The sequence below is a fragment of the Styela clava genome, chromosome 7 (assembly GCF_964204865.1).
Source record: "Styela clava chromosome 7, kaStyClav1.hap1.2, whole genome shotgun sequence".
Classification (NCBI taxonomy): Eukaryota; Metazoa; Chordata; class Ascidiacea; order Stolidobranchia; family Styelidae; genus Styela; species Styela clava.
This window is the reverse complement of record NC_135256.1, coordinates 5,827,646-5,842,573: the sequence shown is the minus strand read 5'-3', so window position 1 is coordinate 5,842,573 and position 14,928 is coordinate 5,827,646. Positions and strand designations below refer to the sequence as shown.

The following is a 14,928-nucleotide window of genomic DNA, read 5'->3' as shown; positions in this document are numbered from 1 at the left end:
TCCCAATCCTTCATAACAGATTCACCAATGCAATAGCAGTTTTAATATTTATGGGATAAATGGTATTCAAGAATTTTGCTGCTTCCGCTTTTCTGCAGTGGTATAATGTCGATACATCCCTGCTATGACTTATAAAGATTGAAAGATCGGGTTTTTAAACACTTGGATATCCAAAATGAGAACAAATTCATTGCCTTATCTATATTTTTCTGAGGTAGTTCTTAATCGCTAAAATCTGTCACACCCGAAATGGGGGTGTAGCCATTTTTATTCGGATATACCGCTAGTTAACATAGCTATTTTAACGATGAGGGTACATCTTAAAACATTTTACAACCATCCCCTTTCTGTATTCAAAAGCCTGTGTATTGTTTCATTTGCGTTCTACTTCCTCATTCCAAGCCCACTATAATTGCGATGATTCTTCTGTACTAAAAAGGCGCACAACCTGAACATAGTACGTGTATCAGGTTATGGTTCAGGTTGTGCGCCATCTTGGTGCACATACTTCGGGAGCGCCAAATTATATAATATATAAACACACGTGCATGTCTTATCATTTGAGTTTTATCTCTTGGTTTTACGAGAGGACAGCAGGCAATCTAGTTGAATAAACATGGTCAATCTCACCAAACCATTGCTACCTTTTCGATTAGTAAGAAAAAAATTGGTTTCAGGTTATATACCCTCGCCTCTCCATCAACGGATTAAATTTGCACAACTTTTGAAATAATAATCAATTGAATCATTTAAACCCAAAGTCGATTGATAGAACTCCCAGCAGCAAAAATCTGTCTTTTTGGAACCCCAAGTGCCCAGAGCCTTCTGTTTGCCAGGGGAAGTATTTCCGGACTCTAATGAAACACCGGTTTTTGTCAAGACTTACCTTTTCCTAATTCGAATAAATTTTACTCATATTATTTTGATACATATAATTATGCATTTTACATGAATGTAGATTCAAATGATGCCTGGACGATATACCACCCCGACTCAAAGTAATAAAAAGACAGTCATTTAATCAGAAAATCTAATTTTATTCTACAGATCTACAACATTATTGTAAGCTCATCTATATTTCTACCATTACAAGACAAATAAATAGACATCACATCAAATTGCATATATCAATCTAGATTCTAAAGCATAGGTATGGTAACAAAATTCTGCATAATTAGAAATAAATAAGCGGGACACACATAAGATAAACAATCATGTTGAGCAGTTTTATGATTTGAAATTATATTTATCTTCTGCTGTTTAGATTATACGTGGATACTTGACAAGGTTTTTTGAAGAACTTTCAACACTTACGACTTAAGATTAGGCAGGCCTTACTAAGATTTTAATTGTATGATTCAAATAAATCTTTAAATAAATGATGAAGCACCTACTCCGGGTACAGTTGCATAATCAAATAAAAGAAACATAAAAATACAAATTGTTGTGGCGATTTTATAAAGAATTCGCCGACAGAGCCTAGCTTATTAGCAGCTGTGCACTTTTTTATATGCATGTGTGCAGTTATCCGCATATTCAGTACTCATTCGTTTTTGTGTATGGCCTTGTCACCAATCAGTCGATCGCGATCTATTTTGAAGATTTTAGGTGATCGCGGTCTAAAGCAGATTGGTCACACTGGCCTAAATCATTTTATTTGCACAATTATTTTAGAGTAATGCGACATGACATGATCATGATATGAAGAAAGTACTGGTAGTTCTTCAAAGTTGAAAACGGACTCTTCCAATTCGACTATTCTTCAGAATCACTTCTCTTTTTATTCTTGGAATCTATTTTTACTGATTCCAATCCTGCAAAAATAGGATAAGATTAACATATTTATCACAAGGAGAGGAAAGTCGATAGCACGCCTTAATCCTACGGCGAACCACACCTCTTAATCGGTTACCAGTCAAGCAATCCTCTCGCACAATATATATCCCCACATGGGCATTCGAACATGCCAACTGACGCAAGGTAATCAGAGGTACGGTGGCGAGCATATCTATAACCCCCAGCACGATGCGCCACACTGATGAGCCAAATTTTAATTGTATTATAGTATTTAATCATCTCCATGATGGGGAACACAAAACATATTAGAAAGACCATTCCTCATTGACCATTGGACATTCATACACATTAATGGGCAATGGAAAGTTTTTAATTTTTACATATCTGGTCACGATACATAGAGTAGCTTATTTAGGTTTTAGAACTATATTCCAAATGTGCTTCCATCACCTATCAAACCACAAAAATATGGAGAATGTGGATCTACATTCTACACCTATTACTTATCAATATTGAGATCGGTAAGTATGTTGATAGGTATTTGTCTGTTAGATGCACGCGATATTTCACGAAAGCGAGGTTAAATCTGCTCCAAATTGCATGTGCATTCAGCGTATCTCGGACAAGAAGCCTATTGATTTTAGATGAATTACGTCGTATAATTAGCGAGTTCTTAATTAATTAGTGATAGGACATGTAGTGTCGCTATAAAGTCATGAATCGAAACCGCAGTTTCGATCGATAAGCCTTCGGTCTCCAACCGATATTCTCGTTTTTTTATTAGATACTATTTGGGGCTGTGCTATTGTACTGGTGACAAGAAAATATGCATCGACAATATACATTATCGCTTTGAGTTTGTAACTATCCAATCAGTCCTTACCTAGGTATAGGTTTTCAGCGTTTATCTCTCCTCTAACTATCCAATCAGTCCTTACCTAGGTATAGGTTTTCAGCGTTTATCTCTCCTCTGGCATGTTGTTCTGCAACCTCACTGGCAAGTTTTTTTCTTCTTGTTTCTTCCATATTTGAGCTGCTGGCAGCAGATTGGCTTTCTACAGTGACTGATTCAGCTTCAGAGGGTTGGGGATCTAAATAAAAATAAATTTTGTTTATGAATTCACCTCATTTAAGGCTCTGTGTACAAGCAATGAATGAGATTCGGCTTGACATTGACAACATAATCTGATATGAATCGAGAATGGGCAAACATTCAGCTGTGAGCTTGAACGCATACGCCAGAGCATTTTGAGTCAACAACTACCGGTATATACGATATGTAGTTTTGATTTTAAACTGCATTTAAGAAATCTAAAATTTGAATGTCAGTTGATGTGTTTATTTATCATCTGATATATTTTTTGAATCTTCAATTTGGGACATTTTAGAGAAAGTAAACTTTTCCCACCTCTGGATAGGGACCCTAGGCAAAATGGTGGACATGAAGTTAGTACTCTATAGACTTTTAACATTCAATGTCAGCACAATTAGGTCAGACATCCTCAACCTTAACACTGGACCACCATGTGCATCTCTGAAACTTGTTTTCAATTGAGAGGTTCTAAACATGAGAAGTTTTATTAAGGTGCATAATTGCTATGACTTTTCATTAAAACAGAAAAATGGTACTCCTGAAGAAAAAAAAGATTTACGAAGATTTGATATGTCTCACCATCCATTGTTAATTCAGTGCAAGATGGACCAGGACTGCTTTCGCTAATTCTTGCTTCAGTACTAGGAAGCCCTTTCAACACTGGACCATCATTAGACTTTATCTCTAAGGCGCCCAAATCTGTGATAAACAATGTATATCTGTTGGATTATTGGTTTCCAATGTTAGTATGTTTGACTCCGTTTTTTTGTTTGTGTTATTGACTGAAGAAAACACAAAACTGCAAATCTATAGCCAAATTTTTTATGGAAAATGTTGGTTCAACCAACCAGCAGTTACATCTTCCTCAACCACCAAGTTAATGCACTCGAAACAAATAACCGGTCAACTCTACCCACATAGGACGAGAGGCCCCAGATTGTCAACCCCCAGCAACCAATTCCGACTTTTTAATATCAGTGTAAAAATGACCAGGGCCCTCGATGATCTTCAATGGTCTTGCATACTGGCCAACACAAAACAATGCGTAAATTGGATAGTCTACTTAATAATAGGATAATAATAATTGGATAGTCTACTATAAAAATTATCGATATTGTTTTCCATTGTTTGTGGAAATAAAATCTCTCTCTATCATATGATTAGGCAGTTTACCAGCTGCCATCTCTCTAAACAAATATGAAAATTCTATCCTATAAATCACAGGAAACTGAACGTTTAAATACTATTTAAAAGAAACAGAATATAAATTTCGTACTACAGAACCTGCAGTTACAATCTTCATTCCTTGAAGATTTATTTTTGCTTGACCTAATCCAACTACTGCAGCTTTGATGTCCCCTTAAAAATAAAAGTATGTTTTTTGAGTGTTTTCTAATAGTCCAAAACCTTTTTTTCATATAAGACATTCAGTCACGCCCTTCGTTTCGAACAAGGCCCTATACAATCGGCCACTGGGATCTTTCTGGTTTAGCATTGCCTAACCAATTTTATTACACTCTGGGTGAGGTGGAGGGCACTGATTTTGATCTTGAAATGTGTAATCTGTGATGCTAACACAGTTAAGTACAATCCCTTGAACCATGGGTTCTCAAAGTTCTCCATACGGAGCCCCTAGAGGCTCCACGAGCTATTCGTTTACTTTCCTAATTTTGTGACCAAAGATGCAATAACAGCATTAATAAATTTGACAATTGTAAATACATCTGAGTCATTAAATTAAGTAATTTTAATTTAATCGGTAAGTAACAATGTGTTTTTTGTTTTTACTTTTATAAATTTATCTTGGGGCTCCGTGAATAATAGTCAAGCTTTTCACAGGCTCCATAACACCAAAAGTTTGAGAACCCCTGCCTTAAGCGCTAATTTACCACGCCGTCCAAAAATTAAATGATCAACTTATAAGCAGTCAAAAGTAACAGCTGTCATAATAGGTAACAGTTCATTACGACTTAAAAATTAATGCAAATTTTCCATCGTCAGTGCTCAAAAAGTCTGAAGACAGTTATTTCCAAAGTTATTTAATAGTTGCAATGTATTAAATAATGTTGAGGTGTACATACCTTGCACAATAACAGTTGTAGTGTTGCCAGATTCTGTGACAGAACTCAATTCCCCTAAAAACATATGTTTAATTTATGGGATGCAGTAAGGTAACATTTCTATATTTGAAGGGAAAGTCACTATTGGAGCTAGGTACAGCCTTTGCTAATTGGAAAATACCTTATTGGTTTATTATCTCCAACAAAAAGATGTGAAATAGTTCAAGGAAACAGTGACCGATAGTTATATGAATCTTTTTGTATTGCCATGGAGTTTAACAACCATCCTGGACATTGCAGTCAGGTGGTAGAGGTAGTATCTCAATGACTACTGGTAACTGCTCCGTCCAGCTTCAACTTAAATCCATCATCAGTTTCATGAATACTCATCACTAGCTAACGTATCAAATAATACCCTGTTAATATAAGATAATGATACTCACACTCAAAACATTGGTCATCATCTTCAATAATGTCATTTTTGTAGAGGGCACAATTGAATTGAATGGAAGAGAATTTTTTTAGATTTTTTGGTATGGGAAAATTAAAGTGCCTTCTTTCAATCCTTTGAAGAAAATCCTCATTCACTTTGAAAGTTTTTATTTCCATTTGTTGATCGCATTGATATTTTTCTGATTCACCTTCCATTCTTATAACTGACTTCAGTATATCATTGCATTTTATGGTAATGGGTGTGAAAGCCATTAACAATTTTGCATTACATTTTCTCATATCACTATCAAGTTTACCTTTGACAAGCTCGTTATCCAGACAAAACAAAAGCCAAAGATTAGGTTTGTGTCCATAAATAAAACCTTGGACAACAAAGTTATCTTGCTGTAAATGACCTTCCTTCTGACCAATGACAACGGGGCTGAAATCGAGACAATCAAATTGAAAAACGAGGTTGTTATTGAATGGAAGGCGCTCGATGACTCTCCATTTTGATTCGTTGTCAGGACAATGCAGAACATCGACTTTGCTTCCTCTTGACTCTTTGGTGCCATTGTTTTTGCACCAAGAAGATAGACGAACTGTCGCTGGAATTGTCAGACGATTTTCCGCTTTTACATAAAGCATTGGAGTGACGCACAGGTAATGTTCTGGCCATTTAGTGCTGTCAATTTCCAGTCTCATCCATATTTTTGTTCTTGTCCGGAAAGTCCCAGGGTGAAAGGTTATAGAACTGTTGCCAATTTGTAACATTACTCCATCTGGGTCCACCTGGCCCTCGACCTCGGTAAAATCCACAACACGATCCTGCGATTCACTGTTTCTTGATTCTTGTAACTCCAATTCTGGATTAGTGCATGCAATAATTAAACATACTTTGGTTGAAAAACCATGAGTGCCATACCAAGTGTTCATGGAATGATAAAATAAGGCAAAACCCTATAAGTGGTGAATATGGTTCTGTTTCTTAGAATAGACAAGCAAATGTATTACTAAAAGCTAAAAGTACATAGATAAAAGCAAAACTGCTAGAGTAAACTAGATAGACAAAATGGCACAATTAAATTCGTTCAAAAGTTTTACAGATTCGCAGCAACCCGAGACTCACGAGTCCTTTAAAGTACTTGTGGCATCCTCAAAATGCAACACTAACAATTTCCATTCATGCCCTGGCCACTGTGAACTGCTAATTACTTTTGAAAGTTTCCAGTTTTAAGGTTTCTCTACTAACCTTGAAGACCAGGTGTAGATATCACAATTGTGTTTGTTGCATTTTCACTGCCATACTCGAGCACAAGATTCTGAAAATGAAAAAGATTGTTACTACATATATCTGTTTTGACTATATTTTGCATGACTATTAAGCAAACTGGGTGAAATTTATCTTTGCATAGTATTTAGAAAGTTATCTCTGGTTCGAACACCATGCTTCTCTGAAGTGATAAATTGGTTTGGATATGCCCAAGTCAGTGGTTTCCAACCTTTCATGGCCCCCTTCCAGAGACTTTTAGGACCCATGCTCACTATTCCAAAAAACTACACATACTCATGTCTATTATATATTTACTTTTTAATGAATGCAAATACAAATCATAGGTTAAAAAGTCAGAGATTTTAAGTATAGAATTAATGTGAATCTTCAATCTTTAACTGCAGATTAGACGGTCTGCCAGCCAACTGCTTTGATTGATAGATTCCAAATACCGTTGAGATCAAATATAAAAACACTCTGTGACTAGTAAAACTAAGAAGAACTTGGATTTTCTTTTAAAGGGAAGCATGCAAATGAAATTGCAAAATTGGTGTATACTCTAATACTGGAAATACAATGGCTCTTTAAATTGTGAAATCTGTGCTTACAATTTCCTGGGAACATTGCAGAGCTTTCGCATTTAGGGAATCCAACTGATGCTGTTTCAATTCCCATCCCGTCATGTCAATATTCTTGGATACAACAGGAAGAAATTCAGACATGGCTTCTAACTGGTTATCATGTACTTTTGAACTTGAACTAAAATAGTTGATTCTCTTTTTGTTCAACAGTTTTTCAACCTAGAAAATTTATAAAAAAAATGTTGAAATGCAAATAATGTTTGAGATATTAAGTAATTTATTTAGAGCAGGGGTGGGCAACACACGGCCCGCGGGCCGCGTCCGGCCTGTGATGAGATTTTGACTGGCCCGGCCCGCTGACCGTATCCAACCACACTCTGTAATGTGGTCCGACGCATCATTCATGAAAGTTGCCGATCTCTCTACTCTCACCGCACTGGTGAAATAAACAATTGCCTTAGTGAACAAACAATTGCGTTAGCACACTTGTTAAACAATATAAGGTCAGAGCAGAGAGCGTTGTAAACATTCCCCACTACTGTTATCAGTTATATTTGGAACCTAAATATAAAAAGATTTTAGAAATTAGATTTTATATTAAGTCTCATTAACCATGGAATATCCCAAGAAAGATAAAGTTGACGGAGAGTGTCGAGCATTTAACAAAGATTAGATACCGAAGTATTTTTTGCAATAATCCGGCCCGCAGAGGGCTTTATTTTTTTACATCTGGCCCGCCGACTAGAGAAGTTGCCCACCCCTGATTTAGAGTAATTAATTAGCTTTCTAGTTCTTCATGCTTTGCACACTCCATTCCTAATTTCAATAAATAGTTTGACTCGGGGCACAAAAAGAAATCAACTAATCAATTCTATACTCAAGCCCTAGAATTGTCTTGAATATTCAGAGAATTTCACCTTGTACCCTCGGATTGCTTTCCTGAAATTGATCGCATCTTCTGCACACAACTTGCAGCCAGAAATACCCAGATTTTTTATATCATGATTGACAACAATTTTGGCCAAAGCCTCCATTCCTTTTCCATGACCTTTAGTACTTAGACCATCATTGAGAGAAACATCCATAAACTCAAGCTTAGTAAAGAAAACAAAATTTTTAATAACGAAAGAATAGTGAGCGAAACTGTTATTCCATTCAACTCAGTTGCAGAGAGTTGTTCCACTGATCGCAGTCCTCGATTATGGTCTCACATAGTATCACACATTAACTGTGTGGATATATAAACTCATTGATGTCAATGGAACAAAAACTGCTTGTCTGACACTCATGGGAAGTATGAGACACATAAAGGCAATTGCAGATATTTCACATGAAAAACACAGACATGCTGAGGGTCAGATGATATTTTCAACTGTAAGTGTCGCATACTAACCTCGCCTCAACAACACATATTCAATTACCTTTGCCATTCCAAGCCCTTCGTCCAATAATGCAAGAAGATTAGCGTCAAGTCTGACTTCAATTAAAATAAGTTTTCGTAAAGCGCATATTTGTCCCATTTCGCCAAGAGTTGATATCCCATCATGTTTCAAGTAATGATTCATGCTCAAATCTAGAAGCTCCAAGTGCTGACAGAAATAATAAAAACAGGAAATTAATAATGCACAAAGTTTCGAACATTGATGCTTTCAGTTGAGCGACACTAGTGATTACATGATAAAATCCTAGAAGATGACTTGATTCCTTGCTCAATGGGTGTGGCGCATCATGATAAGCGTTAGGAATACGCTCACACCTCCGATTACCCTGCACGGGTACGTAGGTTAAATCTCATCCGGGGAAGGTTATGTGCGAGAGGATTGCTAAGCTTCTCGCCACCGTAGGATTGTTATCGTAACCACTGGTTGGTTATGGCTTCCTCCACCATCAAGTCCATGCTTCCCAAAAGACAAATAACTGGCTAACTAATCCAATACCAGACTTGGACTGATCCTGTGGTTCGCCATATCGCCCCTGGGATGAATATATAAATCCTATCCTATGCATGCTAATTTCTACAAGGCTATTTAACCGTCGCTTATGTCACAATTCAAAACCTTATATATATAGAATGATTACCTACGGTAGTTAGCTCTATTTCCAAACTTCATTTAATTTGGTAACACGAGGAGAGGTCTGTATAAAATTTGCATCTTATTGATTTTTTTCTCACTTATTAAATAAACATAGAATTCCATTACATCATTTAAAATTTACCTCTGAGTCGCCCAATCCTTTTTCGAATGCCTTAAGCTGCTTGGAAGCCAGACATTCTGCCAAGCTTATGTTCTTAACTTCATGTATTCTTGTAAAATTACCAATGGCTTCGAAACATTCAATTCCCATGGTCTTGTTGAATCCAAAATCAACTGAGGTAAGCTAAAAGCAAGACACAAATTAGTGTATGACTAAAAACCATATATTACCAGTTTTTTTTAATGATATTGAAAAATAGTAACATGGGATTATCGAGAGGATAAGAAGGCATAGATAGGCACAGTGAACCATGCATGACCTTTTCTTCGGTTACCAGTTCAGGTCGGGTATGGGAATAGTTTACCAGTTATTTGTTTCGAAAGCATGGTCTTGTTGTGAAAGGAAGCCATGACTGACCAGTGATTATGAGATGCTGAGGTGTCTCACATATAACTATCTTCTACCGGATTCGAACTTTTGCTGGGTAATCGGAGGTGAGATGGCACGCGCATTCCTAACGCTTAGCTCAATTCATGAAATAAAGGGGCAAACTACTAATATTAGTGATCAAAAGTGATATTAGTGATAAAAAAACATGCACATGAGTGAACCACTTGAGCAAGAAAACCTCTTGGTGACAATATGGATTTAAGACACAAACTCAATTTAGAACAAAAGTTAGAAAATCTGAAAATTTGAAATTTTCAGTCTTTTTTTCCAAAAATAGAACTCACAGTAGAATTGAGTCCCATAGCTTGATCGAACGCTTTTACACTTGATATAGTGAGATCATTTTCGTACAAACTGATTTCCTGCAGTGTGCAATTTTTTACTATCCCACCTAGAACTGCAAGTCCATCTTCACCAAGATCTGGGTTTGCGCCAACATCTAATATTTCTAATACCTGTAATTATATTTCACAAGATTGAAATGCTGCATATTATTTGACTTTGATTTATTAATTAAAATTCTTTGAAATATATAAATACTGGTAACTATATATTCAAAACGAAGAATAGTAATCACGTTGAATACATATTTTTTTCAGGACTCAAATGTCTGATATTGTATTTTTTTGAGGTGTTTTAATCATACAATTCGGAGAAAGGCTTCACAAAGTATTGTCTTTGAAAATACTGCAATCCTTTTCCGGTTTGGTAATGCTTAACACAGAGGTTCCCAACCAGGGGCTCATGGCCTCCTAAGGGGGCCACAGATCAGAAAGGGGCCGCAATGCTGGCCACAAAACTGCATCTACTTTTCCCCCTCATGGAAAAACTCCTCGTTCTTCCTAATTGCACAGCTTGATAACGTTATTCCACAGGGTGTTTTCACTTTGTTGAGCATGAATTATTTGAACATAATGGGATTTGGAATCTAACAATCGAAATAAGACTATAAATACTACTGAAATGACAAACAGCTGAACCATTAAAGCTAAAAGCCTCTGTGAAGCGACCATGAGGCCTGAAAAGGTTCAGAACCACTCGTCAACCAATATTTTGTACCCTGGGTAAAGTACTGAACATGAGTTGAAATACAGTAAAAAGCTCTAATCATGAAATATAATTCATATCTTCTACTATGTTTAATATCCTGATATTCTTCAGTGTTACAAAGAGTTTCTTTGGTATTACAAAGAGTTTCAAGTTATAAGAAAAAAAATGGTTTTTATTGAAACTTTGGACTTTATTTCAATGAATAGTATCAATTTACTTGTTACACTAACCGTAGCATTTCCAAGTCCTTTTTCAAATTCTTTGATCTCTTCGCTATTCACTTTACAATGATCCATGTTTAGATGTTGAACTTGTCGACGTCTTACAAAATCACCAACAAACTTTGAACATATTTTGTCATTGTAAGCAATATCAATTTTCATGATCTGCTGAGACAATTGAAAATATAAGCATTCTAAATAATAGAAGCATTTTTAAACAGTTTTGGCATCATTCATTAGAGATTTTAAGTTTGAGCCATATCTGGAGAGTTGGCCGAGCATAACAAATGTTAGCGGCATGCTTGCTCAGCCACTTCTTAATCTTCTGTTAAGAAAAATACGAGCGAAAAAATTGCTGGACTGCTCGTTACAAACGGTTGGTCGTGCAATCGCTTCCACTACTATCAAAGTTCATGGCTTAGCGTAAGCTCCTTTCATGAATTCAAAATCTTGTTCAGGCTGTATAAGTAGATAAAGTAAGTTGGTTGTTATAAAAACTATATGCCACCAACCCTTCAAAACCTTCTATTTGAAGGCAGATTGTTGCATGAAGGTAAAGGAGAAGAATAAACAAACTAAAAGTCCCATAAATGATGGGGAAATGAAAGAATAGTTTAAATTCAATCGGAAAAACATTGTTTAAAATGCCAATACTTTGTGCCCTGAAAAAGTGAAAAACAAGTAATAAAATTAAATAAAAGTTCTCACTGTTGCGTTTCCTAGTCCATCATCAAAAGAAATCATTTCTTCTTGTGTTATTTGACAACCAACCAAACTAACATTCTTTACATCATGTTGACTCACTAAGTTACCAATAATCTTGAAGCCTCTTGGTGACATTTTTGTATTTCTTGCAAAATCAAGTTTGTCAATCTAAAAAAATTTTGAGATTCATTTTAGATTTAAAAAATGTGTCAAAATATTTAAATCTCATTCATAGAGTTACCAGTCATCATCATTGATTAGAAACATTAGATAGATTATTACATAACAAAATTAAATATAGTCATATCTTGAACTACGGATACTCAAAGGTTTCTAATATACAAATATATTAGTGTGAATATTTTGTTTCTATATTTATATTAAATTTAATAAGCTTTCTATTTTTATGCAGTGTTAGACACCATCTAGGGTGTCGCCGCTCGATAACCAGCACCGTTTTTTTGGGTCTTCCTCCACCCTGAAATGCTTTTTTTATTTTATTCTACACCGTATATGTATGTTACGTATTTTCAGCATTGGCCGAAAAATAAATTACAGATGGTTTCTAAACAATGGGCCATATTATGCCCCAGGTTTAAGTTAGCTTAGCTCATTTGAGTGTTTGTTATAATTATACAAAAAGCCATAGACACACTTTGTCTAAACTGTTTGAAAATTAATTTTTCAAGCAAATGCGCAAAGTAATATGTATGTTGTATTAGTTTTACTTCTACAGACATTTCGTACCTATTTTTGTCTCATCCGTAGTTCAATAAATTGGCTGATCTATGCTTAACAGCGAAGATTTTAGGTTTTTCCAAATATAGTAGATTTTCAAGTACAAATGCCTAGTTGTCTAATCCCCAGTTAAAGAGTGAAAACATCACTGGAAGAAATATACCTTAACGCTGGAATTCTCTAATCTGTTGGCAAAATCACGAAGAGTTTCTTCTGTGAGATTGCATTGCCATAAAATAAGTTGCTCGAGATAAGAACAATCCAACAAAGATGAGGCGAGAGCATGTAAGTCAGCTGTCATCAACGGCATGTAGGAAAGATTGATTGAATTCCATACAGAAGGAACAATATCTTTTCTGCCTGTTCCAGCTTCATGTATTGCGCGAATCAACTCTAGTCGGCCATTTTTGCTGAGTTGTTCAAAATTTTCAACTTCAGCAACCATACTCTTCACCAAAATATGAATTTTTCTTTCGCAATGATCTAGAATTTGAGAACATATTTATTTAGTTGCTACTTTATGATTAATCTTGTTTCCATTTTTTATACTGGTTTTAGGCATTTCGCTTGAATTAATTGTAATGTATAATGTCTGCTTGATGCGATTGTTTTTGTAGAGAAACTAAAAAGATCTATTTCGATCATCTATTTTTTTGCATTTGACACTAATATGTTTTCGAGTGGGTGAGGATATCCACAAATATTCTGTCTGAAAAGCATATGATTTTACTATGTATTTCAAGTTATAAATACGAGGCCATACCGCCCCTTCATCTCTCTCCTGGTGTCAAAATTGGAGTACATCTGGATGGATTATAATCGCATTAAATATCTCAACTCACCCTCAAGAAGTTCGAAACCAAAGGGTCCAGAAATACACCATTCAGCATTCTTCTGATAACTGAGAACTCAGACGTATGTAAATACTTTGAGATAAACTCTGAAAAATCCTTTTCAGATTTCTGTCCAATGAACAGTGCTGTCAGCACCTCCTGAATAATCTGGTGAGCAAACATGGCTTCTATATCACGTTCCAATATCTGCTGATATTGCTCTTCCTTGTTTAGACTTCCAGGAACAACAATAGCAAGATCTGTCACTTCATTTGGTGTTAATTCAACTTCAGTCAGATCTTCCTCGCTGAAAATACCGTAACCTTTCCTTTCATGGTTCCTTTGAAAGCTAATTCTTTCATCTTATTGACAGCATGGACTACATATTCAATGTCATGTTCTCCAGATGCTCGAGCATGCTTGGAATGAAAAAGGTATTGTAAGAGGTTTATCATAATTCCAGTTCCTGTGTTTGGAACAAAAGAAGATTCGTATTCCTTCCCAGCTAGTACAACCATGGCAAATGTAAGAAACATTGGAATTTCACAAAGAGCCATCAAATCCGGACATCTTTTATCAAGAATTTCCCAAGCTCTTTTGGCATCATCTTCTTTTAAGTATCCAAATACTAAATTTTGAATCGATCCACGATTGAGACCTCCAAGAGAAATGATTCTATCAGGACGCAATTTTCCACCATAATTTCTCACTTTGTACTCTCTCGAAGAAGACAGAATTTTCGCTTTTTTGAGGATATGACCAATAAAAATGTTGTAAAGAATGATTGATAGAGAAGCATGATCCCAAGGTTCAATCAATTCAGTTTCATCATCCAAGTCGTAACCAAGCGTATCCAGTGAATCGATTATTAAGACAACCTTTTCAGAATTTTTTAGTACCCATTTGTATCCGATTCTACTTTCATCATCTGAAAGTGGACTATGCATATATCGGAACAAATATTCTCGCACCGTAATTTTCTCATCTTTTTTAAAACTTCGACATCTGACAATATGTATAAATCGATCTCCATCCTGTATATATGAAATTTCACCATTTAATGCATCACGACCAAACCGTTTTAAGGCCGTTGTTTTCCCTGATCCTGCTGGACCTAATATCATCACATGACGGAGTAAATTTTTAAAATCGACTTCCTCCGAATCTTCAAACTCACTGGGCTCTGGGAGAAAAATTTCACTCAAGTTACTTATTTTTTCAGCATTCCGAGTATGAAAATTTCTTTCTTGAGTTTCTCTTGAAAATTCTTGCAATGGTTGATAATCACTCGCTTCTTTAGCAAAATATTCTCCTTGATAAAATGCGTCAACATCGATTTCAAATAAACGAGGGAGTTCTTCTTTCACAGGTTCGTTCAAACGTTCTTGGAAGTCGAGCGAGACTTGCTTTTGATGTGCACGAACATTCTCTTTTACTTTGTCAAAAAACACATGCAGTATTTTATCACCACCGCCCTGTCGAGCCATTCAGGTTTGCTG

General features: G+C 35.8%; 1 protein-coding gene across 1 annotated transcript; it reads right to left on the bottom strand.

The window, feature by feature from the left end:
* Window positions 1–989: 989 nt before the first annotated feature.
* Window positions 990–13,444, bottom strand: LOC120328523 (uncharacterized). The gene is made up of 16 exons (XM_078114191.1): window positions 13,439–13,444; window positions 12,760–13,079; window positions 11,862–12,026; window positions 11,163–11,318; window positions 10,167–10,337; window positions 9,454–9,615; window positions 8,658–8,825; window positions 8,154–8,330; window positions 7,264–7,455; window positions 6,635–6,704; window positions 5,394–6,248; window positions 4,972–5,025; window positions 4,175–4,249; window positions 3,470–3,589; window positions 2,736–2,888; window positions 990–1,814 (listed from the first exon to the last, which is right to left on the bottom strand). The coding sequence occupies exons 2-16, from the start codon at window positions 13,039–13,041 to the stop codon at window positions 1,756–1,758; spliced, it is 2,859 nt and encodes a 952-aa protein (XP_077970317.1). The 5' UTR covers window positions 13,042–13,079; window positions 13,439–13,444; the 3' UTR covers window positions 990–1,755.
* Window positions 13,445–14,928: the final 1,484 nt, after the last annotated feature.

What these genes read in the sequence shown, in the direction of transcription:
- LOC120328523 (XM_078114191.1), bottom strand. Translation starts at nt 13,041, where the DNA reads ATGGTTGCTGAAGTTGAAAATTTTGAACAACTCAGCAAAAATGGCCGA. An exon ending in TGCAATGTTCCCAGGAAATT is followed by an intron (nt 6,705 to 7,263) that starts GTAAGCACAGAT and finishes TTTCATTTTCAG; the next exon opens with AATCTTGTGCTCGAGTATGG. An exon ending in CGCTGAAAACCTATACCTAG is followed by an intron (nt 1,815 to 2,735) that starts GTAAGGACTGAT and finishes CTATTTTTGCAG; the next exon opens with GATTGGAATCAGTAAAAATA.